At 42.5% G+C, this 19,081-nt stretch overlaps 1 protein-coding gene across 5 annotated transcripts in view; it reads right to left on the bottom strand.

Annotated features, from left to right (window-relative positions):
• ITPK1 (inositol-tetrakisphosphate 1-kinase) overlaps positions 1-19,081 on the bottom strand; it is a 140,727-nt gene that overhangs the window by 61,266 nt on the left and 60,380 nt on the right. For all 5 annotated transcript variants that reach the window (XM_054634017.2, XM_077180631.1, XM_054634018.2 and 2 more), the window contains 2 exons: positions 9,891-10,016; positions 1,964-2,081 (listed from right to left, as the gene is read on the bottom strand). In XM_054634017.2, coding sequence (XP_054489992.2) covers positions 1,964-2,081; positions 9,891-10,016 — 244 coding nt within the window. The remainder of the gene's footprint in view (positions 1-1,963; positions 2,082-9,890; positions 10,017-19,081) is intronic.

Raw genomic sequence — 19,081 nt, forward strand, 5'->3', positions numbered from 1 at the left:
CTTCAGAAGAGACAATCCCTTGCACTGAACTTAACCCATCACATTAATTTTGTATCCTCTGATAAAAAAGGCTCTCTAGTTACAGCTAAAGACTAGGATATTATTTTCTTAGTAGTTACTTCCATAATGAAATTCCAGAACAATAAAGATGTGGCTCCTAAGAGTTCATGCTATTAACAGATGTATTGCTTCTTCTTTGGGTTTTCTAAGTGCTCGTGGCCTTGGGATATGAGATGGTAGCTGCAACAGAGAAAACATAACTTAGCAGGTGAAAACAAGGAAGGAGAGAAAAACCCACAGCACTACCTAGAGTGGTGTAACTTTTCTCTTACTGCAGATCATCATGTGCAGGAATACAGAGGCTGATCTACTTATGCCAGAACAAGAAGTTAGACAATTATTCATCTCTCCTGAGATTTCCCTTGCTAAATACTGAGTTGGTTCAAGGTCTTGGTCATGATATTTCTGATTATGAGACAGAAATAAGACTGGGGAGGAAAGTGCTGGGGGGAGGGGGACAGAGAGCCAGGGGAAATAATGGTTACCAAACATTGCAGCAGCCAGTGACAATAGCTTAGGCCATTCCTCACTTTGTTAACAGCTTCTTTTTGAATTGTCAGTTTTACCTGAATTCAAATTTCCTTTTTCTTTTTCCTCCTTAAGGACTTATTTATTTTTCTCATCAGTTTGACCAAAGCAGGCTGAAATATGCGGAAGACAAACTACTTGCAAAAACTGGATGTCCTCCCAAACATATTGTTCTCACAGGGATAACAATAGTACTGATAGTAATTTAAGGAAGAGAAGAAAAAACCAAACTCTACTGAATCTCTCTGCTGTTAGAACAAAATCCCAATCACTCCCTCAGTGCACAGGTTTCCCTCAGCACCTTTCTCCCACTCACAAACAGCAATAGCCACTCCAAAACAAAATCATTCTGAACTAATTGAGGATTTTCTCTCTAAGAGATTCCAAAAGACAAGAGGGAGTGCTGTGAATTATTAATCTTATTTCTACATAAGAACGCTGCCAGTGTGGCCAGGCAGGTTATATGCAAATAATATGTCCATAAATCCACAACTATAAAAATACAAATTGCTGAGCTTCTTACCTGCCCATCAAGACAGTGATAACACAATCTCAATGGCATTTCCAGTAACATTCCGTTAGAAAATAGTTCAGAAATGCAATTTCCCCAATTACAATCATCTAACATATGAAAGAGTTAATTCAGAGCTATTCTAGATTTAAATTCAAAATCCAATAAATGTTTCAAGAACATGACAGCAGCAGAAGTAAAATGGGAATGAAAGACTAACTTAACCCAACAGTTGCAATGGTTAAAATGAGAAGGTAACAGAACTATTCGGGTTCAAAAGGCATGACTCCTAACATGGAATACAACTCAAATGATACCAGTTAAGGGCAATAGTTTATGTCAGGTAACAAGCCAGCACCAGATGTGCATTTACGTTCCTCCAACAATTAGCTTGTGCAATAGGCTTTCCAGTACTTCTCAAAGACCTTAGCTCTACTTACACTTTAATTTCTTTTGATCCTTTCCAAAACCAGTTTTTCTTTCTCCCTCAGTTTAAGGCCTCAGGAATCTTACTACAAGCTGCTGAGTTTGTACAGTCATTTCAATTTACCAGCACACAAGAAGAAGACAATGTTTTCCAGAAGATTTCTGAGAGTGCTCACTGTGGTAAATACGATCCCCATTAAACCCACATCGTATTTTTAATCAGTTACAAACCTCCTTTGTGTATATGGAAAAAGAAGAGCACAGGATTCCAGAGGGCAATCCTGTGACACAGGAATGCTTCAGTGTTTGTGCTCCCATGGAGAGACAATGCAAAGGGCACAAAACCACTACTTCAAACTCCCCATCCAGCCTCCAGAAGGAAGCTGCTTTCTTCTCTAGTCACAATAAGAGCCTCCAGGAGCACAGATATTGGCCTACCTTGCATGTATGCCTCTATTCGCCGGATGAGCTCATACGACTTGGATCGATCCAGGAGTGTACGGATAGCTGGGAGAGGGTCTAAGATAATGGTCTCTGGATGAGCATCAATGTACTCCTGCAAAACAATATATAGGGGAAAAATGGCATTAGGTTGGCTGAAGAGCGTAGAAAAATAATGAGAAGAGAAAATAATGGGGAAGAGAATATATAATGTTAAAAGTCCAGCTTCTCTTCAAGGGGAGCCAAATGGACTTTGGCAACACAGAAAGTCCCCAGACAGTGAAAACACTGACACTTGAATCAAACACAAACATGACAGCTAACTGGTTTAGATGGCAAATTCCTCCTCTAGACTCTATCAGGAACAAAACCTCTGCTGCAACCACATTAGCTCACAAGGGAGCCAGTGGCAAAGTGCCATAGTAAGAACTGAGAGCAGGACTGAGAAAAGCCATTAGGAGAAGAAAGATGGCACACAGCTATCCTGGGGTCAGCCTTGCATTCAATTACTGCATGTGAACATCACAACTATCTGAACTAGGCTCAGAAATACATCTGTGTTCTTTTATGTTATTTTTATTGCTGTCTTCTAGCTGGGCTGAAGACAGTATTAAGGGCTGAATGATAAGGCCTGAAATTTTTTTTGGCAGAGCTGAAGAGATTGCTGCTTCACTGTATCTTCATTGCTTGCTACTTCTCTATGCTCATACTCTCCTTTTCTGACTACAAGAACAAAGTAATATTAATGACCTCATGGATCTTCATCTTGGGAACTCAATTCCCTGTTCACTGAGGTCATGACTGCACTACTGCATCTTGGCCAGGAACACAGACACAGCTGCCAGGTATCAGCCTTGCAAACCCAACAAAACTTCCTTCTTTTTCTTAGAAGCTGAATTCCTTCACCATTGCCCCAATCTGGCTCAATAAAGTCAGTGGGAAACACAACTATCTTACTCCACTCAAAATCAGATAAATATACCCAAAGTTAGCATCTCTCTTTGTTTCACCCAACTTCCCAAAGCCATCCTAATGTTTCCACTTCTTTAAATCCATTCATGCAAAAGCTCCAACAATTAATAGACTTCCATGAAGTTCTACTTCATTTAATTTGATTTTTCCAAGAAGAAAACATACTACAAAAGTTACTTCAGAGTATGATGAGATGGCCTCAGGAGATGCACTTTGCTGGAGAGAAAAGAATGGCATAATCTATTCCTAGAAAGTGATTTTGTTCCAGATGCTACCTGGGGATGCAGACTTCTCCACCCCAGCACTGGGAACCTGTTGCTTCCTGGTGACTGCATAGTTTGAACTGATGGCTGCTGAATGGAGATTATTCATTTGAGGCTAAGAGGATCCAGCACTGGGGTCTAATGAACCTACTGCACCACCCACAAGACACAAGCAGCTTTCCTTCACAGGGCACAAGGCACCCCTCAGTGGCAATACTTGTGTCTGACATATTTAGTAATCCCTGCAGAACACAAAGAATGAATTCCCTAAAGATAGGTTCAACCTTGCTGCCTCATGGGAAAAGTAAGGGACAGCCTTTCACACAGCTGGTCATCAAGACTCTCAGACCCAGCTGCTGTCTCACCCTTGCAGTACAGCCTGGATAAAAAGCCTCATCAGCTCAGTGGAGCAGAAGCTGGGTTCATTTACAGCCACTAAACCCCAGAACATACAGTTTTCATGAGTCTTCTGCCCCTAGTACTTCCAGAGTCTAAAGCAGAGAAATCAGCTTTCAAATACAGATGAGATCTTTTATTCTTTTCAGAGCTAGAGTATCTTATTACCTAATGCCTCTTAAACACCCACACATGTCTATGCATACGTGCCCTTTTATGCAGCAGCTAAAACACCCTGTGGAGCTAGCATGATCCAGTGATTAGGGCATTAGCTTGAACTTGCTGATAGTGAAACTGTACTTGAGTATCTCAACATCTCCAGAGTGTAACAAGACAGATTTTAGTCCCTCTGTGCCTCCGTTTAAAAGACAGGGAGTTACCACACTGTTTGTCTTTCCCAGCACACTGAGAGGATGAGCTCCTTACAGAGAGCCCGTACCCTTATGGGGCAGGAGGCAAGCACATGTCACAGCTGAACATGTGACTGAACGTGTCACAGCTCTGAAAGGTGGCCTCAGCAGAGCTCTGACAGCAAACCTCTTGATGTATCTTCAAGTTCTTCCTTTTACACTGTGGTGACCACTCGTCTGCCTCGACCAGTATCTGGTTCTACCTTGACTTCAAGCTCCCTGGACTTCCATCCTGGCCCAGCCCCTACTGTGCATACACTGATCCTTCCCCTCACACATACATTCCTCCTGCCTGTGGACTCCATTACCTTCACTCTCCTCCCAGGAAGGAATGATTTTTCCATCTCTCAGCTCCTTGTGTACCTTCCTGATGCTCACCTCAGCATTGACAACTATCCTTGCTTCCCCAGGACTCATGTATTCTACTTGTTAATTTGGCTCATGTTACTCTAAGTATTTCCAGAGGAAGCCTGGCTTTTTTATGCTTTTAGTAAGGGAACCTCACAGTGCTTTATTTCTAATGGTAATAGCCCTAAACCGTATTTAAAGATCTAAACTGTATTTAAAGCACTAAGCTTGCCACAGCATAACAAAGTTTACCAGGAATAAGGAACAAGCTCAAGGCCATTCTACACCAGTCAACATGTCAAGAGAAATGAGCATTTAAGTTGACTTTCCAGTGACTTATTTCTCATCCTGTTGCCTTAAGGAGCCTCCAAAAAGCTCTGTAAGGCAAACAAGAAATAACTGATGAAGATGAGGGAGGTGGGAGCTGTTTTCCAAAAGCCATTTAGAGTCTGGAGAACTTTAACAAATTACTCTAATGTCAAGAACTGCACGAATACAAGGCAACAGCCCCTTCAAACACACAACAAAGGGTTTTGAGCTTTGAGCAGATCAGCTTTCTTTACAAAACAAGGAAATTTCTCAGCATTAAATCTATGCCAGGTACTATTCTCCAACTCCTCTCCATTTCCAGGCCTAGGAACTTGGACAGCCAGAAAGCACAGAACAGCAAAAGTCAGAGCAGTGAAGATCTGTGTCATCTAAGGAAAGACCTCGAACTTGAAGTGTCTCCTAGAGCTCATTTGGGGATGAGCCACACATCTCTCCTTTTAACTGAATCCAGAAACAGCCTCTTTTCAAAGAGACTCTCAATGCAGAACAAGGTCAGTGTATTTGTATGTATCCTTTCTGTTTGAACACAGCTAGAGATTAACTGCTGAAGCTGTGCAGGGGCTTCCAGCTTCCCCTTGGGCCTTCAGGCTGCCAGCACTTTCCCAGTCTCCCACACCTCTCACCAGTACATCATCAACACAAGCAAAAGAAAGTTTCAATACCCATGCACAGAAAACTACTTTAAATAAGTAATTAAAAGATCTGAACCTTACACCAATTGTCTACAACAGGAAATTACAATAAGAAAAGTCAATTTTGTTAGCTTCACAGGAACAATTATGGTAGCTGATGTGAAACCTTTCATAAACTTCGATTCTTTACTAGAAACTGCTGCACACATCATGCACTACAAACACACTCAATTTTTGAAGCCATATACTTTGTCTAGAAGGCAGGAACTGGGGTAGTTTGGTTTTCTTTCTTACCAAGAAGGCAGAACTGTAGCACCATTAAGTGACCTGTGAAGATCACTTGAGAGACTGGAGAACTCTTGATGTAACCTAAGTAACAGCACTCTTCCCACAGCACAGAGTGGCTCCACTACCAGAAATACAGATCTGCATAAACATGTCGGGTTTCTGCCTAATTATTTTGAAAGCAGATGAGCTACTATAGACACGAACTTGAAAATGAAGCAGTTGAAGAAGGAAAAGAGAAACACTGAAGCCAAGAGAGTACAGCAGCACTCTCTTCAGTACAGCACAACCTTTCAACTTTGAACCTTCAAGTCTTCTCTCCTTCTTCCTGCAAAACAATTCTGCTCTCTACTCTGGTGGATTTACTGAAGACTGATATCCAACAGCAGATTCCAACCACCCAGGCAACAATGTGGAAGATATTTAGGCTTTCCAACAATAGACTGAAAGGGATCTGTCCTTGGGCTGCAGTTCAGCTTGACCCAGACAACATCTATATTTTCCTCTTTCTAATCTTTGACATAATAAAAGCAAACAAGAACAAACAAGGAATTTTAGCAGATCCTCCTTTGTTTGTATTCCAGGCCTGGTGTTAAGTCATGCTTTGTACCAGCCCCATTACTGGCATTAGGCCAGCAATGAAACTTGAAATCAGAAAGAGACCAAGTATCTCATGCTCCCTATTGAATACCTCTGGATATAACCCAGCAATTAAAAAAAAAATACTTTCCTTGAGAAGCCTGTGTATAGATGAGAATAGAGCTGCTTGTCATTTTACCCAAAAAAGGTAGCTAATGATTTTTTAAAATATTTTAACAGAAAGTTGATACAGTATCTACTGCAAATAATAGGTCATTAGATGATAAGGGACTTGCTGATTCGTTGACTTGCTTTTATTACTAAGTAATAAAACTTATATAATGTTTTGTTTAATATTAAACAAAGTTCCATTAAAAATATTCCAAAAGAAAACAAGTAAGCAAAAGAAACAACAGTAATGCCATTTGGATTTGTGTTTTCCCACATACAGAAACATGACAATGACTGCTTGTAAAAACATGTCAACATTTTCCAAGGGAGAAAGAGATGTAAACACAAGCTTGTCTAAAGCATTTGCATCAGATTTAGATTTAAAAGCTCCTTTTTGTTGTCTTAGGCTGTGATGGTCTCTTTTCAAGGACACCTCCTTCCAAAAGGAAAGGTGAAGGTGTATTGGGTCTTCAATAAATGCTCATCTCAAAGCTGCTTTGTCTCTAAATCTAAGAGAGATTTCTGCAATGGTTAGGAGGAATGAGGGGTGTGGCAAGGGGAAGGGGGAACTGATCTTCTCTGTTACATCTCAATTCTCTGTATATCTCAAAGAAACTTTCTGAGTATTCAGCTGCCCAGTGTAGCCTTCAGAAATCCTTTGCTCCTTCATCTTGCAAATCCTACCCCCAGGAAACTATCCTAACCCCTAGCACTTGAATGACCAATTTTTAGCTAATTTTGCTGTTTACAAGACTCTTCCAATAATTTAAGACATCATTATTTTTCAGATGTATAAAACACAGGTATTGGCCTGTGAATTCAGGTGTAGATAGACCATTTCAATTTTGTATTAACTTGTCCCTCCAATTAGGAAAGAATTACCGAGATGTAATAGTTTCCTTTGGTTTTTTGCTTGCCTCTTCTCAGCTGAGAAGTCGTCGTCCGTCCCCCCCCCCCTTCCCTTCCAAAATATCTCCCTCATTTTCCCTCCTCTTAGTCCCAAACCCTTCTAAGAAAGCCTCTTAATCAAGATTAGAAGAGTCTGTCCTGGGCAACTGCAGAGTGGGAGAGTCAAGAGTTGAAGGTCAGCAGGGGAGGAAATGTTTTAAATTTTCATCAACATGATAGCAAAAGACTAGGCATAAAAACTGTGTCTGATCTGTCTTTTTAAGCAGGCTAATGCAAAGAGAACCTGCTCAGAAAAAGCTTTGGAAGACAAATTAATAACCCTATTGATTTTCCATCACTGGAGCCATCCTTTTGAATGCAATATGAAGCTGCAATGAATGAAGTCACTCAAGCCCCTGTACAGCTATGACAGGGAGCTGCTCAGAGAGCATTTTGCTCTAATGAAAGCCTAACAAAGATTCCCCAATGTCTTACAGGAGCCAAAACATACTCCATTTTCAAAGCCATATACTTTGTCTAGAAGGCAGGAATGGGGGTAGTTGGTTTTCTTCCTTACCAAGAAGGCAGAACTGTAGCATCATTAAGTGAAAGGCACCCTGGGGACTCTGCCTCTTCACCTGATTTCCCTCCATGTGCCTCTGGTCAAGAAGGAACCACTGAGGACTTTAACCAATTTTCACAGTTAACTAATTACCTGTGTTCAATCAGTCCAGCCCTGTGTTACAGTGGGTAGGAAGGGAGACTGACCATCATCTCTACAAATAATCATCATCCCCCCAAATAAGGATTTAAGTGTCCTAAAAAGCAAATAACAGTATTTCTCCACTTTTCATCTCGTGCACTACACTAGGTGCTGCATGCAGTCTTTGTTTTGGCTTTGGATGAGATCACCAGGCACTCATCACTGATTTTCAGTGCAGTGGAGAACAGCTGCACCCACCAATATTCTCCTGAGAAACTGCACTCCATTCCACATCCAACTAGCACAAAGACCTCAGAAAGCTCAGCCCTAAAGGTCTTCTGGAGCTAAAAATGCCACTGTCAACAGGCAACTCCTCCATACCATTTTCATTCTCCTGTCATTTTTTTTCCAGGGCAATTGAAAACAGTCAGAAAATGGCATGCCAAGAGGCTTCCTGCTCTATTAGCACTCTCTGCCAGACCCTACAAGGGCTCATCACAGACTCCAGAGAGCAGGGACACAAAGTCATGTAAACATGAAGCCAGTTTCCTTTTTAGCTCTTTGCAGATTAGATGGTCAAGGCCTCTATAACATAGATCTGAAAAAAAGTTATTCTTGAAAAGGTCATAAATGTAGTCTGGCAGATCATTCTGCCTCCTGTGGTCAAGGATCCCTTGCTCTCTGCTTCCTGGAAGACTGCTTTATGGAGCCAACAGTAAGACTGCTGCCAGGTATCATCTTGCTGTCACATTTATATTCAATAGCAGGAAAAAAAGCATAATGAATTTTGCACTGTTTGGTCTGGTTAAGATCATCACAACTTTTTCAGTCAACTTAATCAACAATAAGGGAACCACACTATTTCCACTTGTGTGTAGGTGCCAGAAATACCACAGTGGTTATATAACACCTCACTCATACGAACAGCTTTCTTGCAAGGGGACATTTTTCATTTTCTAGGTCACTCATTGATTTTAAGAGCCCAAAACAACAACCCTATACCACACACTTTATACTAAAGTATTCTTACAATTTCTTTTTCCTATGGAATATGCTTCTCTTAATTTCCAATGATTTTCAATACCTTAAAGGTAATAGAGGAGAGATGGAGACAGGCAGCAATTTGCAGATAGTTTCTGCTCTGGAAACAAAACTACATGAGAGTAAACTCTAAAAACACATTTTGGCATGTAATTCAACACAGAAAGGTCTGTGCTCTGCACCACTGGTTCCTGGTTATATGTTTTACTACTGTGGGAGCTTCCTGCATGCCAGTGATGTGGCACAACTCAGACTCCTGCAGAAGCAAAAGCTTAAGGCCTTACTGTATTGGAGAGAGGATATTATGCAGATGTCTGCTCACAGGGGCCCTACCCTCTAGCTCATCCTCTGTCTTCCAAAATAAAAAAGTTTGGAAGGCACTGAGAGAGAATCTTTTAAGACCCTTCTTGGGGAAAATAGTTCTCTGTACCACACATCCTGCATATTTCTGACCTTCAACGTAAACTTGAGGGGAAAAAAATAATATAACAGGATTTTCAGCACTAGACATCAGAGTCACTGACAGCAATCCTGATGTTGCAGAAATTAGCATTCCAGGAACTGGGAAGACTAGACAGAACTGGGCATAACTAATTCAGTGGCTTCTGTCATGGAGGGATGCAAACACGTGTTCCTCTTTGTGAGCAGCACTAATACTCTTGAAATGACATAAGAACATTTGGTGGGAAACCAGTTCTAACTAACCATATTGATACAAAACAAAACCTTCCCAAGGTGCAAGTCCATTTTAAACTGACTAAACCACTTTTGTTGGGCTATCAGCAGCAAGTCAACAGTGTTCCAGATAACTCTTTTAATCAAACCCCTACAAACTGCATTGTAATCACACTGAATTTGCTGCACCAAAATCATCCTCCTGCTTGAAATGCAGAAAGAACCACTTACCTGGAACCTCTGAACCAACTCCAGTGACTGGCTGTCATTCTGGTCTGCTTCAAGGATTACATCTGTCAGTTTATGTATGATCACATCCAAAGGGCCCTGATCTTCAATGGGTTTGGTGAGGTCAAGCTGAAGAAACCAGAGAGAAACATTTTATTAATATATGGGGGATCCAGTCTCCTGTCCCTGCCACCATTCAAGGTGCTGCTGCCACACAGGTGACATTTAATTTACACAGTGCCTTTGTTTTGGTATGTTATCCAAATCCTTGAGATATTACACATCATTGAGTGTTAGAAAACTTTACTCAGACACTTATTTTTCAGCAGTGTAGCTCTAATTCCATGAAAAACAGTGAAGTCATCAGCAAGTACCCTTCATCCAAACATCTCCCTGTGCTTCTCCACCCTAAACCAACATATGGCTCTTCAGCTCAGTTTCCTGGTATGGTCACACAGCTTCCTGGTACATTCACACACATGCAAAAGGAATGAGCCAACAAGGATTAACACCACTAATAAAAGGAAGGTCTGCTGTGCCTACTGGGATTGCACAAAACAGGACAGGAATAAAGGTAACACAAAAGCAAGTGAGTCAGGATCTGTAGAAATTCATCTGCTACTGAGACAGCTATTTAGCTGTTATCAGGAGGGTGCAGCTCCCAGACAACTCCCAGGAGCAGACTTTGGCAGTTAGCTGGGTAGGAGACAAAGATTTGGGGTGAGGTGTGCAGAAAGTCTGCTCCAGACAGCACAGGAAGTGGCAATGTGTTAGAGGGCTTGGTCCCAGTACCAAAACAGGGTTCAAGAGCAGAGGAACCACCTGCACTGAAAAAGGATTGAGGAATTCTCTCTTGCTGAAATATCAATGCAAAGAAGCTTACTGGACCTGTATGAGATGCATGCAAGGATCCTAAGACAGCTGGCCAGTGTTACTGTGAGGGCTTGGATTTATCAGGATATAAATCAACACACCAGGCCACTCACAGCACAAAAGCTGTGAGTCAATTCAACCAGTTGTGAGACCTACTGCATCAATGACAACTCAATCTTGTAAATGCCAAACCAGGAACATCTTTGAGAGGAAAGATGGATGTGTGCTCACTAAAGTTAGCATCTGATTTTACCTGCATGATCTTTTCTATTGCTGCTTTCTTTTTTATTCAGCTCTGGTGAAGAAGGGTATGAGAGGCACAGGAGGGAGAGGAGTACTTGGCTGCTGCTGATGCTGTTTTCTGTCTCATTAGCTTGAGTTTTGTCCTACTAAAATTTCCCACCCTACAGAAATGGCCCTGCTTTGAATTAAGGAGTGAGTGCCTTAAAGAAGGTAAAGCTATAACACAGAATCAAACCAAGAAAACTAAACCAGCAGAGATCTATCAGCCTTATATTAATTTCCTAGTTGCTAATGTAATTGATCCACAGAGCTGAATGACTTTTCTTGTGAAGGCACTCTTATCTGGGCCAGGCTTCCCTGAGCAGAATAATTGAAGGTACCTGTGGCACAAAAGCAAATTGAAAGACTGCCAGTTCCTCCCTCAGAGACCACCCTTGCTTGCCCATTACTGTATGCTCTAGTAACAGTTATGGGCTGGGGCTTCTGAAGTCCTTATGCAGATTCCAATCCAACTGGAGAACACAGTGTGTGTCTCTCTTCCAAGGAGACAAACAGAGGCACTGCTCACAGGTGGGCAGCCACTCCTACAAGCCAAGAGACCAGCAGGACAGACAGTGTGGATGCTCAGGGATAGGTATGCTGTGGCCAGGTGAGGCAGTCCACAGAAGGTCTGCCTGTCCTGACATATTTTCACTCTCACAAGAAGTGCAGCACAAAGGCCAGAGGACAGCCTAAGTATCTGCAAAATGAACTGCAGCTTGGCTAAAGAACATGGAAGGAGATAATCAACTTCTTCAACCAAGTTCCAGAAAAATCAGTTAATATCCTTAAAAGAAATCTCAGATGACTATACTGCTGCTTCTGATTTTTTTCCATCTGCCTATCACATCTGGAAGGAAACAGCAAAACAAAGAGTCCATTTAACTAGGTCAGAAAGTTCACGGTTGCCAAGGTACTAAATTCTGAATTAATCCATTCTCAGGACTTGCAGTTTGAAAAGCAGTAAGAAGCAAGTAAGCATTTGAGATTGGTTACCCCTCTACATTCTTCCTGAACTTCCAGCTCAATCTGCATGGAAACATTCAGAAAACAAGAACAGTCCTCCCTTTCAGCCTTGACCCAAGAATAGAAGTAAGCCTTCAAGGCAAATCCAGGCATTTCCAGCACAGTGTTTTCCACAAGCATAAGACATCTGGGCAAGATAACTTCTTCACAACAGTTGTGCCAGCTAAACACAAAAGGTATATTTTGAGAACAAAACCAAATGCATGTACTTTGCACACTGGAAAGCATTAAAAAGGCTCCCCCCAACACTGTTTTGCTTCCCCCTCACCAGTAAAGCAATGTGAGAAAAAACAGCATGATAAAGCAGCTTCTCTGGAAGGAAGTTCAGTGACCACTTCAATTGCCTCAAAAAGGACAGCAGGTACATTTTAGCCACAAAAACCTTCAAAATTTGATCCAGGATTTTGTGGATTGGAGGATCAAACCACTTGCAAGAATAAGTTCTCTGTGTTTAGAGCTATGCTGTAGAAAGCAAATATTCCTGGGCTGTGTGGAATTTGGAAGAGATCTACCTTCCTTTTATGCACTAAGAAAAAAAAGTAAAAGCAGAAGGAAAAAAATGATTTGAGAAGGTAAAAAGAAGCCTTTTCAAAGTGGAGTATCAAACCCAAAAAGAAGTCAGTGAAAGCAAAGTGCAAAATTTCTGATGGCCCAAGACTGACTCATTGTTTGTCATCAGCTGGAATTTGAGCCCTCCTACTTCCCTTCCCTTTCAGCATCTCTCTGAATGATCTCTGCATTTGACATGGTCACCCAAAGGTTTGTTATTGCAAAGAACCTACACCATAGCAACAGAAGTGAGAGAAAAGATTTATCAGCACCAGCCTGAAAAACCAGAGATAAATCTATGGTGCCTCTTCTTCTGTGAGGTAGGCTTTAGCTTGCAGCATACTCTGCTTGCACTTCTTTATGTTAAAAAACCAAACCCAACCAGGTATTGGTTTCATGGCATTGTCACTTATCACCAAAACCCAGCAAAACTCAGGTGCATGACATGGCAAAGAGTATCAATGCTGTAGACAGGAAATACACAAAGCATATATTTGACATGGAGGGGTGCACTGTCTCTGGGTTAAAAACTGCCTGGATGGCCAGGCCCAGAGAGTGGTGGTGAATGGAGATAAATCTGGTGGGCAGCTGGTCACACCTGGTGCTCACCAGGGCTCAGTATTGGTGCCAGTGCTGTTCAATGTCATTAGCAATGATCTGGACAAGGGCATCAAGTGAACCCTCAGTGAGTTTGCAATTCAAACCAAGCTGGGCAGGAGTGTTGATCTCCTGAAGGGTAGGAAGGCTCTGTAGGGGGATCTGGACAGGCCAGATCCATGGGCTGAGACCCAACTCTGTGAGATCAACAAAGGTCAGGTGTCAGGTGCTGCACTGGGGTCTCTCACAACAACCCCACACAGCACTACAGGCTGGGGCAGAGTGGCTGCAAAGCTGCCTGGTGGAAAAGGACCTGGGGGTGCCCTCTGACAGCAGCTGAACATGAGCCAGCTGTGCCCAGGTGGCCAAGAAGGCCAATGGCATCCTGGCCTGTGTCAGCAATGGTGTGGCCAGCAGGACCAGGCCAGGGATTGTCCCCATGATTGTCAGCACTGGTGAGGCCACACCTCAAATGCTGCGTTCAGTTCTGGGCCCCTCAGGACAAGAAAGTCATTGAAGTGTTGAAACATTTCCAGAGAAGGGCAACAGAGCTGGGGAAGGGTGCAGAACATGGTTCTGATGAGGAGTGGCTGAGGGGCTGTTTAGCTTGGAGAAAAGGAGGTTAAGGAGGGACCATATTGCTCTCTACAACCACCTGAAAGGAGGCTGAAGCCAGGGGGGAGTTGGTCTCTTCTCCCAAGTAACAGTGATAAGACACGGGGAAATGTCCTAAAATTGTACTAGGGGATATTTAGATTGGATACACTGAAAGAAGTCCATCATTAGAACAGCTTACCCCAGGAAGTGGCAGAGTCACCATCCCTGGAGGTGTTTAAAAGACATGTAAATGTGTCCCTTGGGGATCTGGTTTATTGGTGGATTTGGCAGTGCTGGGTTAACAGCTGGACTTGATCCAACCTAAATGATTATATGGTTCTGTATGCCTTTCCTGGCTTTTCAAATCCATATATGGAAGAAACCAAGCAGTAGATAAATGCTCTTATCATAGCTGGCTGCAGCCAGCCTGCTCACCTTTTAATAGAAGGATGGGCTGAAAGTTACAAAACACTCCAAGCTTAGAAATGACAGTCTCTCCCACAGGCTTCCCAGAGAATCCACTGGAGAGCAAGTTACAGGCACACAGAGCTCTGTGTCTGCCCTCCTCTCCCCTTCCCTCTTCCTCTGTCCTCCAGGAACACACAGCCAGCACATTATCCAAATCATTATAGAGAAGGGCAAAAAATGTTTATTTCCATTAAGCATAATTTGTTTAAAGTTTTGGGGTTGTTTTTCTCCAGAACCCTGGCAATCCATCTGTATTTCAGGGACAGGGCGAGTGCCTGGCAGAGTGCCATGGTTCTCCACTGGTCCCAACTGCAATCCCACACAAATGCATTTCTGGAAGCTGTGTTTAAAAATAAAACTATGTCCAAGTGGAGAAAATCTGGATTTGTTCACTCAGGGGAAAAAAAACCAAGCCAAACAACTACAAATGCTGGATTTAGGAAAAAGAAATATAATTTATAATAAAGATTAAAAATAGTTGTGTATTTTTTGTTTTATTCAGTGTTTCCAGTCCATGGTATAATCAGCTGTATTTCAGAATCTGCCTGATTAGGATTTGTGACTTTGATTTTTTTTTTTTAAAGCTCTTCTTCCAAAATAGTTTTTGGATTAGCATTCATATGAAATGAAGTTTTAATACCAACCTGTATTTATATTCTTTTATCTGAACCAGAGAGTAATATCCACTGCTATATCCCTGAGCAATGTAGAGTCAACATTTCTATTTATCTTCACTTTTCTCTTATTATATTTTCATTAAAAATTAGGACCCATACAGCTATTCTTCAAATATTTTGCTCCCATTCTCCAACCCACTAACAAACTCCACTCACCAGGATGCTGCTCTAAGTTCTTGCTGTGTTTTCATTTGATGTGCTGCTAGGACTGGGGTGCTCGAGGATGAGCATCCTTAGAACAGGAGTGCACATCCCTTCACAGCAGCCTGTCATGCTGCAGGTAGAAAATGTTCATGAAACTTTCAGCCAAAGGAGATAAATAAAGGTAGAAGGTAAACTAGAAATCCAAGCCTTCCCAATAGGCAGCATCAAATCATCAGATGTTAGCTTAATAAAATGCCACAGAAGGGAAAGCTGAAATCCATTCAACTTTCTGGTTGGTTCAACCTGTCAATGCTCTCTGCTACACATTTCACCAGTCACAGTCCAAAAGCCCCTTTGTGGCAATCTAACCCCTCTCCTCCCTGTGAACTGGACACACAACGTCAGCCTGATCCGACTTCTTTGCTCCTTAATTATTCTTGTATACAGAATTTTCTATGCAAATCTATTGTATTCTGCTATTCAAAAACTCAAGTAAGGCTGTATTGGTCCCAAGACATGTGGTGTCTATTCCAATCTTAATTCAGCTTCTTAGACTCCACTGCATGAAAACTTTCAGGATTTCTGCCCTCATCTTCCACGCCTGGGGCTATTTTCTACTCTGTATTTTTATCACATACATTTATATCAAAAGGCTTGTAAAATAAAGCTTTTCAAATTCTTCTCCCAACCCCAGCTCCAGTGTTTACCTGTGCTGTGCATCAATACTGAGCAAGTCATAATGAAAAAAAGTCACAAGCTCAGATGAGAAAACCAAGTCTTCATAAAGCTGAACCCTGACAGCTCATCTATTGGTGGACAATGTTCTCTCCCAAAAAAACTCCAAGAAAGCATCTAAAAATATCTTAAGCACTTTGGAGAGGGAAGGGAAGCAGCAAAAATCAATACTGTCGAGTTCACTGTTTCACCCCACTGAAAAAAGTAAACAAAAATACAGATGATATTCTAATTGCAGATGAGAATGTGCTTGGTTTTGACAGAAAGTGGGAAATTTTCCTGAAAGAAATCAGGAAAACAGTTGTGCATGTCCATCTATACATGTAAGACCCACTTGTGCAGTGGGTGAGCAAAGAGTGAGCCAGCACTGCTCTGGCTGTGCAGTAACACTGGGATAAGTTACTGCACCCCAGTTACTCAAACCTCTCCCACTGCTCCCCTGATCTCCCTCCTTACTCCTCTGACCCTGGTAGAGAGGGTCAGGGGTATATTTCCACTCAGCATCATCCTCCTGTCAGTAGAACAGAATGGCACAGAAACCTGACTGCTCTTGGGACAAACCAAGGGAAATCCATAAGAACAAATAAGACCAGCACATGCTTCTTTCATTAATTAAATCCTTCAGGAGCAGTCCCCTCTGGTCCTGTCCCTCCAGGGACTACACACTTAAAAAAGCAGCAGTCAGGTCTGTGCAGCACTAAACTGACACAAATGACTCCCTGCCAAAGCATGGAAGGTAACAAAGTGTATATCACTTAACATTTCCTCACCAGGAAAGACATTATGCTACCTGGCATTTTCAGTGGTATGCAGGCTCCAGTAGCTCCTAAAATATCCATGTATTGTAACTAAATAAATATTTGTATATTTAGGAGATTGTCTCCTCATCTCTCTTTCTGAGAAAAAAAAGTTGCCTGAGCTTTCATCATGCCCAGATAGTGCAAAAGTATTCAGCACTTGCTGCTGCTGCTCGTGAGGCCAAAGGATACCAAAGGGGAACATGAACTCCCCTAGGCAACAAACACCAGCTCTGTCCCATTGCAAAGAGCAAACAAAGGCTGTAAAGAAAGAGCAAAAAGTGCACCAGGAGGTGCTGGTTTGTCTCTCCACACCCCCCTTGCCCAGCATGAACCTGCACATCCTGTTGCAGCAGTGGCAATCTGAGAAAGGAAATCCGCTGTGGTGAGGAGACCTCCCCCAACACTGGCAACGGGAGAGGGCACCACAGCAGCAGCACCGGTACCAGGCACCCCCTGACAGGGGAACTCTGCCCCAGGCAGGAAGGAAGGAAACACCTTGAAAATACCCTACACCTTCCTCCTGGTCTTTCTGAAATGAGTTTACCCTTCTATACCACTGCAGGACACTAGAGGTTATCTGCTGTTCTTCTGCCCAGCTCAGTTTAATAGCACCACCAAAGGAGAAGGAAAGCATGTCCCACACTGTGATATGTCATGCAGACTCTCAGGCAAATATCAGTGACATCCCAGGCATCAAGACATGCCTAAAGGTGAAGAGCAGCATAACACAGCCTGTGAAGCTGGGTTTCCATTTTCCCAAGTACTGAAACTTTAACACCAGAGAAGATTCTGGGTTTAAGAGATGGTTTCTTTGTGTTCTCTTGCATTCTTGTGTTTACTTTGCATTCTGCTGGGCACAAGTTGCCAGAGAGGATATGCAAGCTGCACATTTTCAGGAGCTGCACACAGCTGTTCCCCTGGAAGCCTGGCACCATGTCTGAAACACCTGGGAAGTTCTCACTTCTAGCTGTATTCTAGATTAAATGAAGGCAAAGGAAGCTCAGAGGGGTTTTTTACACTACATATACTAATATACACAGACACCATTTATGGATCACTTCCCCAACTACTACACAAACTACTAGTTCTTGTACATTCAAGGCTTGTCCCCAAGTAATACAATCCCCCAGGACCTTGGTGAGCATCACCTCCCCACAGCCTCCTCTGCCCCCTCCCACAAAAGCAAAGAGTGAGCCAGCACTGCTCTGGCCTGTGCAGTAACACTGGGATAAGTTACTGCACCCCAGTTACTGAATCCTCTCCCACTGCTCCCCTGATCTCCCTCCTTACTCCTCTGACCCTGGTAGAGAGGGTCAGGGGTATATTTCCACTCAGCATCATCCTCCTATCAGCTCTAAGTTTTGCCCCTTTGCTTCTTTAAAAGCAAGACAAGAAACCTCATGTTTGGGCTATGGCTAAAGTTCTTCACAGAAACCATTTTCAGCCTTTCTATTTTACCCAGGACTGGAACATTGTTACTAGAAACTTTGTTTTAGACTTAGAGCCCAACACACACACAGAAATAAATTCTACCAATTAAAGTTTAACAGCTTGGTTTATGACCTGTACAATACCTTGGCAGTTGCAGAAAGTTCTTTCCAGAACTTGCCAAGATGTGGGAATGGCTGTTTCTGAGCATGATAATAAACTGAGAGCTCATGTCCCACTAGGATTGGACTGCAGTGAGCAGGTTTTTGTAGGCAAGTGGTTAAGCAGCTCAGTCTTACTCAGGGATGGTTTGAAAGGCAATTGCTGATTTTCAGCAATGCAGGAGAAATAATCAATGTTACCCAAATCCAGAAAAGCCTCTTGCCAAGGGTGTCTCCTGAGGTCACCAAGGCTCCTGTGGATTAAGAAGGGCAGCAGAACAAATCCACAGATTAGCAGAGGAGAAAAGTTGAACAGAAAATGTGTGACGTGGGAGGATTAGTGCTCCAAAGAATGAAAGCAAGTTATAGAAAAAGAAGGACACAGAAGAATGAGCATTCAGCATAACCTGCCTTGCTTCACTTCCTGGAACTGTCAAAAAGGCAATGTTCAACACACCAGATTAAAATGCTGTAGAGGAAATCTCAGTAGTGGAAGGTATGGGAAAATTACTATGTGGTTCACAGAATCTCTTGCTCACTTCTGGAATGGGCAAATCAGACCCAGAAACCCTTCTTCTTTTTACTTTACACAGCAGAATTTTAATCATTTTTTGAGTGAGCTGGGTCAGTTGTAGCCCAGTTATTGAACTGACAGCTCAATCAACCCTGCAGGAGAGCAGACAGCAGAGGAGGAGTGGAATGGAGACACTATCCATGGAGAACACTCCATGGAATAATCTAGAATACAGAAATGGTGCAGCACTACAGCCCTACAGCCCAGGTAAGCAGAGGGAGAGGCACAAGAGTGGTGAACCATTACTTCTCTAATGTTTTCAACCTTAATTATATTGGAATCA

The sequence above is a fragment of the Agelaius phoeniceus genome, chromosome 6 (assembly GCF_051311805.1).
Source record: "Agelaius phoeniceus isolate bAgePho1 chromosome 6, bAgePho1.hap1, whole genome shotgun sequence".
NCBI classification, from domain to species: domain Eukaryota; kingdom Metazoa; phylum Chordata; class Aves; order Passeriformes; family Icteridae; genus Agelaius; species Agelaius phoeniceus.